Genomic DNA, 15,843 nt, shown 5'->3' on the forward strand with positions numbered 1-15,843 from the left:
ATTCTTCTACTTTGCTCAGCACTGATAAAGCCTCAACTAGAGTACTGTATCCAATTCTGGGCATTATACTTTGGGACAGATGCAGACAAACTTGAGAAAGTCCAGAGGAAAGCCATAAAAATGATTCAAAGTTTAGATTCAACGTTTAGAAAATATTACCCTTTAAAAAACATTGCCAAATTTAGATTTTGTTTTGAGTTTGGGGGGAAGAGAAGACTAAGGGAGGACATAACAGTCTTCAAGTATAAAAAGTTTGTTATAAACAAGAGTGATTCATTGTTTAATTATCCTCTAAGGACAGGACAAGAAATAATGGCCTTAAACTGAAGCAGGGGACATTTAAGTTGGATAGTAGGAAAAGTTTCCTAACTAATGGTAGTGAAGCACTGGAGGTTTTAAAGGACAGGGTAGACAAACCTGTCAGAGATGGTCTAGATCATGGATGGCTAAACTGTGGCTTATGCTCTTTTATTGTTAAAATGAAGTTTGCAAAGCCCCCCTTATTCCCCTCACACAAATCTCCACCTATCAGATGCAGTGGGAAGAGCTCAGGACCCTTCTCTTGTAGCTCAGAGGGGGGTTGGAGTTGCCACTTAGAAGGGAGGGTGAGTATCAGGGTTTCAGCCCTGTGGTGCACACTTGCTGAGGCTCAGGACTTCAGCAAAAGTGGGGCTGAAGCCCCGAGTCCAAGCAGATGCCTCCCACAGGAACGAAGCCCCAAATCCCAGGAGATGTCTCCCAGCTCTTGAACTTCTGAAAACTGTCCTAATGCAGCTTGGAGGGTCTGTAAGTTTGGCCACTCCTCTTCTAGATAATGTGTAGTCCTGCTCAGTACAGAAGACTGGACTAGATGATATATTGAGTCCCTTTCAGTCCTACATACCTATGAGTCTATTAATATTATCTAGATTAGGTATGACAAGCAATACAATTATTTTGCACATTATTAGAGTCTGCTTCTATATCAGCTTGCAGGATTATTTTCACTAATCAACCCTAACCAAATTGAAAGGGCAACATTTTGAGAATATAGCCATAAAATGGAATTCTGGATTATAGATTGACAACATAAAATTATAGCAGGTCACTAACTATGTTTTTTGTTTTCTTTTTGCAATTTATAGGTTAAGAATCTGATTTTTAAAAATCCTTTGTTCTTACTAAAATGTGCCAGATAAAAGTGAAGTTTTAGTTATTTTTAAAAATCTAGACCACTTCCCAAAATGCATGCTGCTTGACTACCATTAATGACTCCTATATTGGCCCGTAAAAATAGGTGAGGCAGTTTCAGTATTGTTTGTATTCCATTTCTAGTCAGTTTCACTTTGCAATTTTTAGCTCAATGTTGGGATCACAACATCATTGAAAAGAACCCTTTTTGTTGGAATTCAAAACACACATTGTTATTGATCTCGGGTTTTATAAAAACTTATTTTTCCAAAAATCTAAATTTGGGGCTAAAATTTGACTCTTTATTTTATGATCCAATCCTGCAGCTAAATCCTGCTGTCCTTACACAGAGGCTACGTCTACACTGGCATGATTTTCCGAAAATGCTTTTAATGGAAAAGTTTTCCATTAAAAGCATTTTCGGAAAAATCGCGTCTAGATTGGCAGGATGCTTTTCTGCAAAAGCACTTTTTGCGGAAAACCATCCATGGCCAATCTAGACGCGGTTTTCCGCAGAAAAGCCCCGATTGCCATTTTCGCGATCGGGGCTTTTTTGCATAAAACAGTACTATGCTGTCTACACTGGCCCTTTTGCACAAAAGTCTTTCAGAAAAAGACTTTTGCCCGAACGGGAGCAGCATAGTATTTCCGGAAAAGCACTGATGATTTTACATGAGATCGTCAGTGCTTTTCCGGAAATTCAAGTGGCCAGTGTAGACAGCTGGCAAGTTTTTCCGCAAAATCATCTGATTTTGCAGAAAAACTTGCCAGTCTAGACACAGCCAGACAGTATTTCCATTGAAGTCAATGGGAATTTTTCCCAAGTGAGGACTACAGGAAAGGTTGATATACAGTACATTTGGGACATACTGTTTGCATTGCTTTAATGATATTCTACTTTAGACAAGTGAAAAAAAACACAATGGCCCTAAAAAATTTTAAGAAATATTGATGCTTGTAACAGTTAATTTGTAGACATCAACTGAAATAATAGCTTTTCTGAGAACAACTAGATCTTGCTATTTTTGTTCATTCTTTGGAGAGTTGGTGAAAAATAACTCATATATATATGGATGTACAATCTATGCTTCAGTAAAGTTAGTCATTTCTGTGATATGTTGGAAACTGTATTGTATGCAATGCTGTGCCTTCCCTTTCTCTGCACTGCTCATTGCAGTTACCGATCTGAACGGCATCTCACTTCTAACGTTCCTCCTTCCTTCTATTGGTGAACAATTCATTATCTTCCAGCTGAAGAATTTGTAAGCTTTGCACAGCCTCTCAGAGGCTTGATGATACCCCCGCTCAGTCAGGGGCTCAGTCTACTCTCACTCTTACTAGCTCTTCTGTTTCCAGGTTCAGGAAAAACAGCAGCATTTAGTCCCTGCTCCTTCCCTACAGATCTCTCTCCTTCATTCTTGTGCTCAGTTCCTATTTGCAAGCCACTGAGTAGTTAAGAGCATAGCCCTCGGTTTCACAGTCTGCTCTAAATACACTCTGACACAGCCAAATACAATACATCTAAAGGCTCTATATTTCAATCCTGATTATCCAGCACTCCCTAATATCCAGGAAAGGATCAATTAAATTAATAATTGAAGGATCCTTTGTGAGCATTCCAGTTTATTACCTGTAGCCTTGCTGGGACCCCACCCAACCCTACCTTCCTGGTTACATTTGGGTAAGCAAGATTTTACAGTAATGGGGTTTAAAAGCATAGTCTCTTTAAATACTGTACTCAGATATTCTCCCAGGGCTATCTGCCTCTCTTTCCCTCTGTTCATGGACAATTTATTCAGATTCTCTGTTCCTTTGAAAGAGTCCTGTAACTCCCTTTTTTAATTTCCTCTAATTCCCTTTTCTCTGCTCACTTAGGGTCCATTCCGGCTACTATTATGCAAATAATGCCAGTAAAACTAATGCATTGCTTACAAGAGTAAAGGCGGAAGGATCAGGCCCTGAATTTGCCAGCCTCAGGATATTCCCCTTCCTTCCTGGCTCAGTTACCCTCACTAGCTCCTCACTAATACTCCCACTTCAAACAAAACTTGCACCACCGACCCTTCACCAGAACTTTGCTTTCATCTGCCAGCCACTCAAAGCATTTCTCTCTTCTGCTTTCACATTTTGCAATCTTTTTTTAAAAAGTCAGAATTACTGAAAATATACATCATTGACTCAACTGTAAGTACATAAAGGTCCACATTCCAAATTCAGTTATATCTGGATTATTGCCAAGGAAGTCAAGGTCAAACTACATAGTCCTTAATTGAATAAAACTTCTACTGAAGTCAATTAAGGATGACAGAATTTGGCCCAATGGATTTAATTACAGATTTACATCCCTTTACCAAAATGACCCAGGATATTTTACAAAACAGGCAGTCTTGACTGAATGAGATTAGGGTTAAGTAGATACACTGTGTTAAACAGGCCAGGGATCTGAAAGATTCCCTTCACCACTCTGCCATAGTGAAAGGAGATAGCTGCTCTCTGTGGGTCCCTCAGCCTTGAAACATGCTCTGATCCTAATTCCCATCTGAAATTGTCCCTGTTTAAAAAAAACAACAACAGCCAACAACCTCCAAATCATACTGCAAAGGCTCATTGCGTTTCCCCAGCTGCCAAGTGCTGCAAGAGCTCTGGTAGGAGATGGTGCAGATCTTAAACATGTTTGCAACTGCTAGGTTATAATGTATGCTTGTTATCAGTTGAAGAGGGTATTACCAGGCTAGTCTATTATAACAACTTTTCAAAATGTGTCCAGGAGCAGCTAGAGCAAAGGAAAGCTGCTGCTTAGAATGGCATGAATATATGAATCAAAATAAACTCAAAAGAAAGGGAACAGCAGGCTGATTGACACCATCTTAGTGAAAGTGATGAAAATAACCATGTCTATGATTTGTTAAAGCTAAATTCTGGCCTTGGACATGCACATCTAACTGACTCACAGATCAATGGAAGCCAATGTGCATGTCTGAGGGTATATGCCCCGATGGTCTTTAAATTAGTATTGCTAGAAGTAAGTAGCATCTCTAATTACGCTAACAACAAACGAAATGTGGACCATGTTGCACACCTTGTTCATAACCCAGAAGCCACTGTAGTAAGGAAATCTAGACTCACTTAAGAATTCAAGGATTTTAGTTCAAGTACATGAACATTTCAAAACACAATTAAACAGCAGGTCAATTCAAAGTGAAATTTTTATTAAAACAAAACAAAAGCAAGTCTCCAGCACCTCAGCAAGCTACCACAATGTGGTTGTGTCTACACTGGCAAGAGTTTGTGCAAAAAGCGGCTGCTTTTGCGCAAAGTCTTGCCGCCTGTCTACACTGGCTACGAGTATTTGCGCAAGAACACTGACTTTGTAATGTACAAAATCAGTGGTTCTTGCGCAAATACTCTGACACTCCCGCTCAGGGATAAGCCCTCTTGCGCAAGTATTCTTGCGCAAGAGGGCCAGTGTAGACAGCAACGTTAATGTCTTGCGCAAGAAAGCCCGATGGCTAAAATGACCACGGAGCTTTCTTGCGCAAGAGAGTCTACACTGGCATGGATGCTTTTGCGCAAAAGCAAATATTTTGCGCAAAGACACATGCCAGTGTAGATGCTCTCTTGCGCAAATACTTTTAATGGAAAAACTTTTCCATTAAAAGTATTTGCACAAAATCATGCCAGTGTAGACGCAGCCTGTGAGTTTTTGTTCTATATCCATTCTACTAAACTGATGAACATACATAATGGCTCCTTGTTTCCAAGCTGCTGTAATAACATATACCTGATCTCACTCTACCCATGTGAAAATAAACCAAGCCTCTCATGGATTCATTGCATATGATCAATAACCTCCTATTTCTAATTTCACAGAAAAACAGTTTTACTTTCTAGAATGTACAAGTGACACAAGTTATGTTTTTCTGAGCCTACAACACAGAGATCTCCATTCTTTTTGGGTGGGGGAAATTTCATGGAAAAGTTTAAAGAAATGTAACTAACAAACAAAAATCAAGCATGTCCCATGGCTAAAGAATATTTCTTCCAAAGAATCCATGAAAGACCAGCATAGAAACAGTTTTCAGATGTGATGCTTCAGTTGAAAGTACGTTTTCAGATGGTTCAATTAAACCCTTCAGGTAAAGTAATAGAACATGTAATCAACTATGCTTAGATTCTGTCAAAAGTATAAACAATATAATTGGCTGCATTTTAAAAGTATCTTGAAATATTTATTGAGTGTATGGGAGTTACACATTTACAGGTCATTTCATATGAAAGGCTAAATTAATCTCTTTTGCCTAGAAATAGAATGTGGGGGAGGGGGAAGGGGACAGAGGGAAAAAATTCTGCATGTGATAGTTTTCCTGTTATTCTATTGAAACCTTCCACATGCATAGATGTGTGCTGTGAAGTGCTATATGGAGAAAAGAATTGGGGGTGAAGTTGTGAATTCAGTGTGGTGCTGAGACTGGGCGTGAGAATATGACCCGATACTGGTGATGGTGTAAGTGGAAGAAACTGGAAAAATGCTGAAGCTGGGAAGAGATGAGGAATGTGGTCCTTAGGTGCTTAGTGAGAAGGTTATAGTGTAGTCTACCTCTCCATTATCTCTACCTAGCAGTGCACTGTGAGGAATGATCCAGTGTATAAGATCAGGGCTTGGGTGAAGGTAGTTGGCTGAGCTCAATGCAGACGAGGTTAGTAGGCTGGAGGAAACTACTGTCGGAAGCAAGTAAAATTGGCAAGAACTATACTAGCCACCACCCTGACTCAAGGGGCATGACCACCATTGGTATATAATTATTTTGTAACTCAAATCTTGTTAGGACATCTAGAAGTGGGTGATGATCTAACTATGGATAAATATACTGAGCTGTATCCTCAGATGTGGTGAGTAAACACTGGGCACAACAGATTGGTGAATGCCATGAAAGAGTCATTTGTGTGTCGCCAATCCTGAGGCCATTTTTCTACCACTTTCCATCTCCCTTACATTTCAAAACAGTTTCATATCTTGCAACCATTTCATATCCAGATGCAGACTTTTATATCCAAACAAGCTTCTTGCAAGAAGAAACATTGGTGTTCTGTTCTCTTCACTGGTTGCCTGTTTAGTTTCCAGGGGAAGTAATGTGTTGACTTTAATGTGTAAAACCCTAAGGCTATGTCTACACTCGCAGCTTCTTACGCAAGTATGGCCATTCTTGCGCAAGAATCTGCAGAGCGTCTACACTGCCCGCCCACTCTTGCGCAAGGAAGTTTACAGTACGGCGTGGTAAGAGAGGGCTCCTTGCACAAGAGTTACGCTCTTTTTATCAGGTGTAAGCCCTCTTGCGCAGGAGCTCTTGCGCAAGCAGGCAGTGTGGATGCTCGGCAGGGATTTCTTGCACAAGAAAGCCCTATGGCTAAAATGGCCACCAGAGCTTTCTTATGCAAGAGAGCGTCCACACTGCCTTGGGCGCTCTTGGGCAAAAGCACAGCTCTCACATGGCAGTGTGGACGTTTTCTTGCGCAAGACTTCTTGCGCAAGAACCCGCCAGTGTAGACATAGCCTAAATGATTTGATTTGAGAGCTGCCTCCCAGAGAGACTTCTCCCTGAGTGATACTGCTGCAGTTGCAATCAGCAAAGAAACTAAGTTTGGAGTCCCCCAATTCACATGGCTTGGGTCTGTTGGCAAGGTACTCTCCATAAGGGATCCTTGACTCTAGCTTCCATCAGGGTTTGGTGGATCATTCTATGCATTTGTAACTCCCACCCAGATCAATACATGTATAACTGTTCTTCACCTGCCACTGACAGTATAATTGGGTCCCCTATTTCTGAACCATCTAAACACACAATAAAGTAGGGTATATTTCCTGGGCATTTGGAGAGAGTAGATGGGAAGAGTGGGAAGAGCACTGTTAGATACCCAGCTGATGTTATGATTGTAACTTAAGCAGCAAGTATAGAGGAAGGATGGTTTTCTGGTTATGCTACTGAACAGTGTCCAAGGGATGTGGCTTCAGAAGTTTTCTTGGCTCCAACCATGGACTTATTGCACAACACTGGATAACTCACTGTGAATCTCACTATGCCTCAGTTCCTCATCTGTGAGAGAGAGACCATATTTCCCTCTCTTCTAGAAGTGTTGTGAGGATAAATTCATAAATGCTTGTCGTATCTTAGATATCATGGTGATGGGGCTATATTAGTAAAACTAAACAAACATTTCAGAGGTGGGGGGGAGAAGAATGTAATCATTTTAGCATGTAACTATCTCTTAATAATGGTGAAAGTGCTCAGAGCAGATCATGAGCACTTAAATAAATCAGGAGTACGAGAGAACATCATAAGCATATAGGGACAAAATCAGAAAGACTATGATGCAAAAAGAGTTACACCTAGCAAGCGACCTAGAAAGCAAAAAGGAAGTAGTTCTTTAAACAAAGTTAGGAACAAAAGAAAGATGAAGGAAAGTGTAGGTCCTCTACTTAATAAGGAACGAGGGCTAATAACTGGATTAATACCTATTTTGTTTCAGTCTTCACTATGGATGTGAATGTATAACTGTGTACATGCAGGCTCCCAGTACACGTGAGGACCCAGCTTCCTATGCACACCGGCTCCCAGGGAGCCATCTGCCATCCTGCACTGCAGCCTCTTTGTCAGAGGCAGAAGTGCAGGGATATGGGTGGGGGACAGGCAGGAGCAGGTGTGCAGTGCACAGAGAATTTTTCAGCAGTTGCACAGGTACTTAATTACATGCATTTTAACATCCCTAGTCTTCACCATAAGTGTTAATTACTATAACAAGAAAGGAGAAGGAAATGCAAGCCAAAAGAGGTTAAGAATATTTAGGTAAGTTAGAGATATTCGAGTCAGCAGAAATTCATCCTGGGAATTTAAAGAATTAGCTGAGACCATCTCAAAACTATTAGCAATTATCTTTGGGAAGTCATGGAGGATGGGTGAAGACTCAGAGGATTAGAGAACAGCAAACACAGTATCTAACTTTAAAGGAAGGGGGGAGGGTAAGAGACAGAAAGGACTAGGGAATTAGATGAAATCAGCCTGACTTCAAAAGCTGGGAGGATACTAGAACAAATTATTAAACAATTACTTTTTTAGCACCTGAATGATAACAGGATGACATGGAATAACCAGCACAGATCTGTCAAGAACAAATCATGCCAACCAAACTTAATATCCTTCTTTGACAGGGTTTACTCGCCTTCTGGATAGGGGGAAACAATAGAGATGACATTTTTATTTTAGGTATTTGTCAAAGTTCCATGGGACATTTTCATAAGCAAACTAGGGAAATGTAGTCTTTAAATTACTTTAAAGTGGATCAGAACAGGAGGGGTTGTAGGCACTTGGAGGAGAGGATTAGAATTTAAAATGGCATTGAAAATTCATCTGAAATCAGTAGAATGACATGTAATGGAGATAAGTACTTTGGAAAAATTAAATTCATTTTTACAAAATGGGAAAACTATCTAGGTGGTAGTACAGCTGAAAAGGATCTGAAGATTATCCTGGATCACAAATTGAATGAGTCAACAATGTGATACAGTTGTGGAAAAAGCTAATATTCTGAGATGTATTAACAGGAAGTGTTGTATGTAATCTATAGGAGGTAATTATCCCGACTCTATTCAGCACTTGAGCCCTTAGCTGTAGTATGTGTCCAATTCTGGGCACCACACTTCAGGAAAGACGGGGCTAAGTTGGAGCCAGTCCAGAGGAGAGCAACAAAAAATTATAAAAGGTTTAGAAAACCTGATCAGGAAAGGTTATGACTAATCATGCCTTTTTTTTTTTAAGAAAGGAAGAATAAGTGGCCCCGAGAACAGTCTTTAAATATGTTAAGAGCTGTTGTAAAGAGGACAGTGACCAGTTTCTCCCTGTCCACTGAAGATAAAACAAGTACAGTAATAGGCCTAATCTGAAGCAAGGGAGATATAAGTTAGATATTAGGGAAAAGTTGGTAACTCCAAAAGTTGTTAAGTTGTGGAACAGGCCTCCAAGGGAGGTTGTGGAATCCTCATTACTGGAGGGTTTTAAGAACAAATTGAACAAACACCTGCCAGGGTTGGCGCTACCTCAGCACAGGGATCTGGGTTTGGGCTTCTGAGATTTCTTCCAGGTTTGAGTTTTTATGTTATCACGAAAATAAAAGATATCCTGTACTGCTATGTGGCCTGATTCTGCATTCCTTGCACATTCAAAAATCTACACTAAGTATAAGATGTATACCAAATTGAGAGTGATAAGACTATAAAGAACTCCATCATTTACATGACGAAGACTGAAGAGTGGGGGATGAAGCCTAGAGGAAGACCAAAGCAAGATGAACCAGTTAAGGTCCAATCCCAGCATCTTTAATCAGGCAAGATTCCCACTGATGGCAGATATTTGTGGCTCAATCCTGAGCCAAGCAAAACTGAGGTAATACTAGATAAAGAAACAAACAAAAGGGAGATGAAAAACTCAATCGAAGTCTCTGAAAAGGAGATGAATGAGGGTCAAAATGAAGTTAATTTAAATCCAGAGGTGCTACAAGGAGGCTGAAGTTACAAAATGAAAGACTCAATACAGGTCTGTAGGAACAGCACTGCAACATCAGATCTGAAAAATGGTGCCATCTGAAACATACAGGCATAATACTGTGGGGGGGGGGGAGCACAACAGTATCACCATTAAAGAGATCACATACATGCACATACTGACTGACTGTGAGAAAATAATGCATAAGGATCATGAGACACATGCAACCCATTAACAGCAAAGACTGTCTGATTTAAGATTAAATAAAGCTAGTGGGGCAGATCAGCTGGTGGATGTGGTCAGAGCTCCATAAGGGAAAGCTGACACAGATGCAGCTATGACATTTTACTCCAGCTGGGGAATCTAGCCCGTTTTTTTTTCCTCTGTATTGCAGCTCTCTGGGCCCTCTCTGGGAGAAAGGAGATCTTAAAACAAGTAATCATGCATAAAGCAATGGCTGGGCTATAGTAACTTAAGAGAGTTAAATTATAGACATTACAGAAGCCGAACGCAGTTTCATGCTGTTTTCAAAAAGGGCATTTTACATCTGAGGTGTACATATATTTTAGAGAAGGCGTGTGTGACTAAACAATAGATCATAGGTTTTGTTGCATTTTCACTACAGCTATGAATCTAGGTTAGCTGACAATAGAAGAAATTTCAATTCCGGGACCGGCAGTTATAGTCAAGGAGAGCTAAACCCATCAAAACGTTGGCCCCCTCCTAAAAAAAAATAATCCCCAGGAAGTTGATGCATCATCATGTTGCATCTGTGTCAAGCTTTCGGTAAACAAGCAGCAACATGAATGAAATCTGCCCAGGAAGCCTGCAGCTGAGCTCCGAGTAGGCAGTCCCTGGCCAAACCACCGCATATGAAATAAAGTTTGATTTCGTTTTCGAGGGTTCAGTTACGCTTGTACCATTTCCTGTGGAAAATTGAAGCTTTGAAGTGTGAGACTGTAACTCAAGCATCGCTGAAGCCCGACCATTTTGAGAAGCCCCTAACCCCACACACACACACACACACACCCCGCCGCTCAGTCTCGGAAGTTCATTACGGATGGCACTGTACAGAATGCCCCCAAAGGTGCCACCGGGACGCTCTGCCCTCTCTCAGCCCTCTCCCCATTGTGCCGGCGACAGGCTGCAGCCGAGACGCGCACATCCACACGCTCAGTAGCTCTGCCCCCCCCCCCCCTTCAGCCACACGGGGCTGGCTAACAGCAGCTCCCCCCCCCCCCCCCGCCCCCTAATGAGATCGGCCGTGCATTTTTGGTGCTGCAGAAGGACCTGTTCCTCTTCCACCCACACACCCCTCTGCCGCCGGCTCTGTAGGGCTGTAGCCCGCCGCAGACACTTGCGGCATGGCACTCCATACAGATGGCTGGGCGGGGAGGGGGAGTGCAAGGAACGGGTGCACAGCAAACAGCCCTGTCTCCGCTCCGATTTACAGTCCGTTCGTGCCCCGCACAAACCCCCGGTTCAAGGTCAAAACAGCTTGGCACCGCATGGACGCGGGGTAAAAGCCGACCCGCCTCCCGCTCGACCTGCAGAAGGCGCAGCAGCGGGTGGGTTCATTACCAACAGCCTCACCCCCAGTGCGCAGCACAAAAAAAGCGCAGCGCTCTGGAGATGCGCCTAAGGGTGAGGGGGTCGGTTCTCTGCGCTCCCCGAGGGCCAGCTCCTAGGAGAGGACGAGCATCGCAGCTCCCACTCGCTACAGGTGCTCGGCCCTTCCCGGGAGGGAGTTGGGACTTGCCGGAGCATCCCACTCCAGATGCGCAAAAATCCTCCAAGGGCCTGCGTGCAAAGTGTGGGGGACTGGGCGCAGCCAGGGGCCCAGCGCCCGCCAGCGGATGCGGGTCGCAGAGGGGATTTTTTGGTTGGTTGGCTGACGACAGCTGACGCTTCGCCCACACGAAAAAAGAAGTGTCAAAATGCGCCACACTGGCGCGCATCTAGGGACGGGTTGCCCTGCAATTCTCGCCACGCAGCCTGCTCCCCGCGCAGGCAGAGGCCAGGCAAACTTTGGGACACCCGAGGGGTCTAGATGGCAGGGGGCAGCCCCCTCCGCGCTGCCATCCCCCGGGGACACAGACTAGAGCCATCTCTCCCCTTCCAATGCCCTGGCACCGAGAGGGCTGCATACCGTGCCCGCCAGCACCGGCCCCTGGCCCCACAGGCAGGCACACGAGGGAAGCTGTGTTACGACGGCCCCTCCAAACCCTCCTCGCCTGGCCTGACAGGAGGGCGCATGGGGAGGGGAGCAGCCCCTCCCGTTCCCGCCACAGGTGGGCACACAGCAGAGGAGCAAACAGCCCCTTCCCCCACAGGAGGACCACGGGCGGGGGCACAGTGAGGAGCAGCGCCTTCCCCTACGGGAGGACACATGGAGGGCTGCATCCCCCATAGGTGGGCAGACAGGGAAAGGCTGCATACCACGGCCCCCCAACCCCGCCTCACAGGAGGGCGCACGGGAAGGGGATCGCCCCTCCCCCACAGAAGAATACATGGGGGGCTCCAATCCCCGCAGGTGGGCACACAGGGAGGACCAGCCCACCTCACCCCTGGCCTCACAGGAGGGCGCACGGGGAGGAGAGCCACCCCTCCCGCAGAGGACACACGGGGGGGCTGTAACCCCCCCCCCACACACACACACACACAGGTGCGCCCAGGGGGAGGAGCAGCCCCGAGGGGCCCGGCGGGCGCACTCACCGCTGGCGTTCTTGCCGCAGATGAGGTGCTGGTAGGGCTGCAGCAAGCCCCACAGCTCCGCGTCGTTGTTGACCGTCTGCTCCAGAGCCTCCACCGTCCACTTGGGCGCCTCGCCGCCGCCGCCGCTCTCCTTGTCCTTCTCCGCGCCCGCCGCCGCGGCGGCCGGCCCCGAGCCCGAGCCCCGGCTGGGGTGCGGGTGGCCCGCCGCCAGCACCCGCCCGTGGATGTCTCGGAAGAGGTTCTCCAGGCAGGCGGTCAGGTAGATGGCGGCGTGCTCGTGGATGCGCACGGCCACCCGGCTGTCCACCATCCAGCGGTAGAACTTGCCCACCGAGAAGGTGAGCCCGCAGCGGGCGGACTTGCCCCGGCTGAAGCGGTCGCCGCCGCTGCTGCTCATGTTGTAGAGCGACAGGGCGCCCAGGGCAGCCGCCGTGCAGCTGGCGGCCAGCGTCCAGTCCAGCACGATCTCCATGGCGCTCTGGATCTCGTGCTTGGTGCATTTGGCAAACCGCAGGCTCAGCCGCTGCGCCTCCTTGGCGATCCTGACCAGCGCCCGGCTGACCAAGGTGGAGAGCTTGGCCAGGGCATCTCGGGCAGGGCTGCCCGGGGTGGCCGCCGGGCCTCGGGGCTCCCTGGGCCGTAGCAGGAGCAGCGCCTCCACCTCCTCCAGACTCCAGGGGACCTCCTCAAGGTCAGGCAGCAGCCTGGAGCACTGCTGCCCTGAGCAGTCCAGCACCTCGGAGTCTTCCACTAGGACCGTGTTGACAGTGTCAAAGCTGTTGTGCCGACTGTGCATGGAGCCCGTTAGATGCTGCCAGCAGTTTCCTCCATAGGGGTAAGCCGGGTGGGAATCCGAGCAGCACAGGGATAAGTTGGAGGACCGGACGGAGTCCGCAGCTCCACCATAACCAGAATCCAGGGTCAAATCTTCCAGCGTCCTCACCACAGTCTTACCGCGCCTTGCCATAGCTGCACTTCATGCTGCACCCGCAGGAAACCGGAGGGGGGGGGGGGAAATGGGAAGACGAGACGGGGCCCACTCGCTACTTTGCTGCGCCTTCCCGAGCCGCTTGCCGGATCAGCGCCGCCCCCACGCCCGGCCGAGCGCCGGAAAAATAAGTCTTGAAATGTTCCCTTCTCCCAGCCGCCAGCAGCAGCGCCGCCGCCAGCCTCCCTCGCCGCTCCCGGATCCCTGCACTGCACTGGCAGCAGCAGGCAGCCTTATACCGCAAAACCCAGCCAGCCAGCCGAAGAAAGCGGGGGGAGGCGTGCACATGTAAAACATCCCCGGCACGAGCCAATGGCATGGCATATGCTAATTATATCGCCACCCCCATTCCCCCTCCAGCGGCAGGAAATGGGGGTTGTCGAGCTTCACGCTTTGGAATTCATGGGGAATCGAGACCCAAAGCAAGTCCTCACTGTTCTGGGCCTGTTACCAGGACTTGGGGGTGGGGCTGTCTTTTTTTAGTTTCTCTCTGGTTATTTGTTTTTGGTGAACTTTAAGAACCCACAGGCTGCATGTAGATTCTCCAAAAACAAGAGGAGGGAAAGCTCTAGGAACAGGCAGTGATTTGGGTGGTTAAGAATAGCTTAAATCCCAGGCTTGTGCCCTTAGCAGGTAGTAGAAATTAGAAACCATCCTAAAACAGCCCCAGCAGCTGCGAATTCTTGCAAGAGCATATTTTGCCCCAGTGGTTCCCAGTGTGGTTCCCTGCCACTGCGAGGTATACCAACCCGACTACTTCAGGTTTTTGTGATTGCACCTATGCCAGTGACCTGCCTCCCTCCCATTTAATTACACATGGAGCAACAAGCACCATTACAAGTTAGAGCATGCTCGGTTGATGGGGGAGGAGGGGAGGTGAGAAAGAGGCAGGCATACCTGGCTACAGTGGGAAGTTGCAAAGCCGGCTATTTTCCTCTGTGCAGATCACAGCACCACATATAAGGTTCCCCTTCCCTTCATTACAAATATTTTGTCTTTAAGATTAAAGAATAGATCATTTAAAAGTGAATCTGCACATCTGCGGAGCTCAGGAACTATTCTGTTTGGCTCCTGTCCAAGCAGGATGCACCTCTCCATTCTCTCTTTTTGTTTTTCCAATGTCACTCTTATGCTTGTTGAATTGCACCACCCTGGAGTGGAGACAAAATCAAGAGACCCAAGATTTTGAAGGCAGCTCTGAGAAATTCCCTGAAAGCCCAAGACTTATGACAAAAATCCAAGGGTGGGCAGATCTCAACATAGGTCTGATGCAGTTACTAAACAGGTGGGAAAGCACTGGTCAACAGAAACCAGAATCAGTCTGATCATCTTCAAAGGATAGGAGCAATGCACATTGCAAAATTAGGAAATGGCTCAGACCCCAATCCTACAAAGCATTTGAACCCATCTGTCTAACTTGAAAGGACACGAGTACAGGCAGTCCCCGAGTTACGCGGATCCGACTTATGTCGGATCTGCAGTTGCGAACGGGGCTTTTCTCGCCCCGAAGGATGCGCTGCGGTCCGCCGTCCCCGTCCTCCGGGGCGAGAAAAGCTGCTCCCCGTCTCCCTGGTCTGCAGGGAGACGGGGAGCAAAGCCTTGGAGCATGCCCGCAGCGGGACAGCCCGGGCACGCTTGAGCTGTCCCCCTGCGGGCGTGCTCCGCGGCTTTGCTCCCCGTCTCCCGACCAGCAGACCAGGGAGATGGGGAGCAAAGCCTCAGAGCACGCCAGCAGTGGGACAGCCGCGGCGCGCCTGGACTGTCCTGCTGCCCGCGTGCTCTGCGGCTTTGCTCCGCGTCTCCCAGGTCAGCAGACCAGGGAGACAGAGCAAAGCCATGGAGGATTTGGGTGGTCCCGCCACCCCCGTCTCCCTGGTCTGCTGGGGGGGGGGTGCAGCTAGTGCCCCTCCCCTCCAGCAGACCAGGCTTTTCTTGCCTACCCCTGGGGTAGAGCAGCTGGGGGCTGCCGGGTTGGTCAGTTTCAGCAGCGGCTGAATCAGTACGCCTGGGGCAGAGCAGCAGGGGTGCTGCTGGGTTGCTCCAGTAGCGCCGAGGAGCCGCGCTACTGGAGCAACCCAGCAGCACCCCAGCTGCTCTGCCCCAGGCGTCCCCAAGTCAGCCGCTGCTGAAACTGACCAGCGGCTGACTACAGGAAGCCGGAGGCAGAGTTGCTCTGCCCCAGGCTTCCTGGAATCAGCCGCTGATCAGTTTCAGCAGCAGCTGACTTGGGGACTCCTGGGTTTCTTAAGTTGAATCTGTAAGTAAGTCAGAACTGGCGTCCAGATTCAGCCGCGGTTGAAACTGATCAGTTTCAGCAGCGGCTGACGCCAGTTCCGACTTACATACAGATTCAACTTAAGAACAAACCTACAGTCCCTATCTTGTACGTAACCCGGGGACTGCCTGTAGTTCTGTTAACATTTTACTCACATATTT

General features: G+C 47.3%; 1 protein-coding gene across 2 annotated transcripts in view; it reads right to left on the minus strand.

Moving 5' to 3' along the window:
- Positions 1-13,667, minus strand: part of ABTB3 (ankyrin repeat and BTB domain containing 3) — a 282,637-nt gene extending 268,970 nt beyond the window's left edge. The window contains exon 1 of one of the 2 annotated variants that reach the window (XM_075938314.1): positions 12,420-13,667. In XM_075938314.1, coding sequence (XP_075794429.1) covers positions 12,420-13,386 — 967 coding nt within the window. In that variant the 5' untranslated portion in view covers positions 13,387-13,667. The remainder of the gene's footprint in view (positions 1-12,419) is intronic. The other variant, XM_075938306.1, reaches the window with a different exon arrangement.
- Positions 13,668-15,843: the final 2,176 nt, after the last annotated feature.

Source organism: Pelodiscus sinensis, chromosome 1, assembly GCF_049634645.1.
Source record: "Pelodiscus sinensis isolate JC-2024 chromosome 1, ASM4963464v1, whole genome shotgun sequence".
Taxonomy (NCBI): domain Eukaryota; kingdom Metazoa; phylum Chordata; order Testudines; family Trionychidae; genus Pelodiscus; species Pelodiscus sinensis.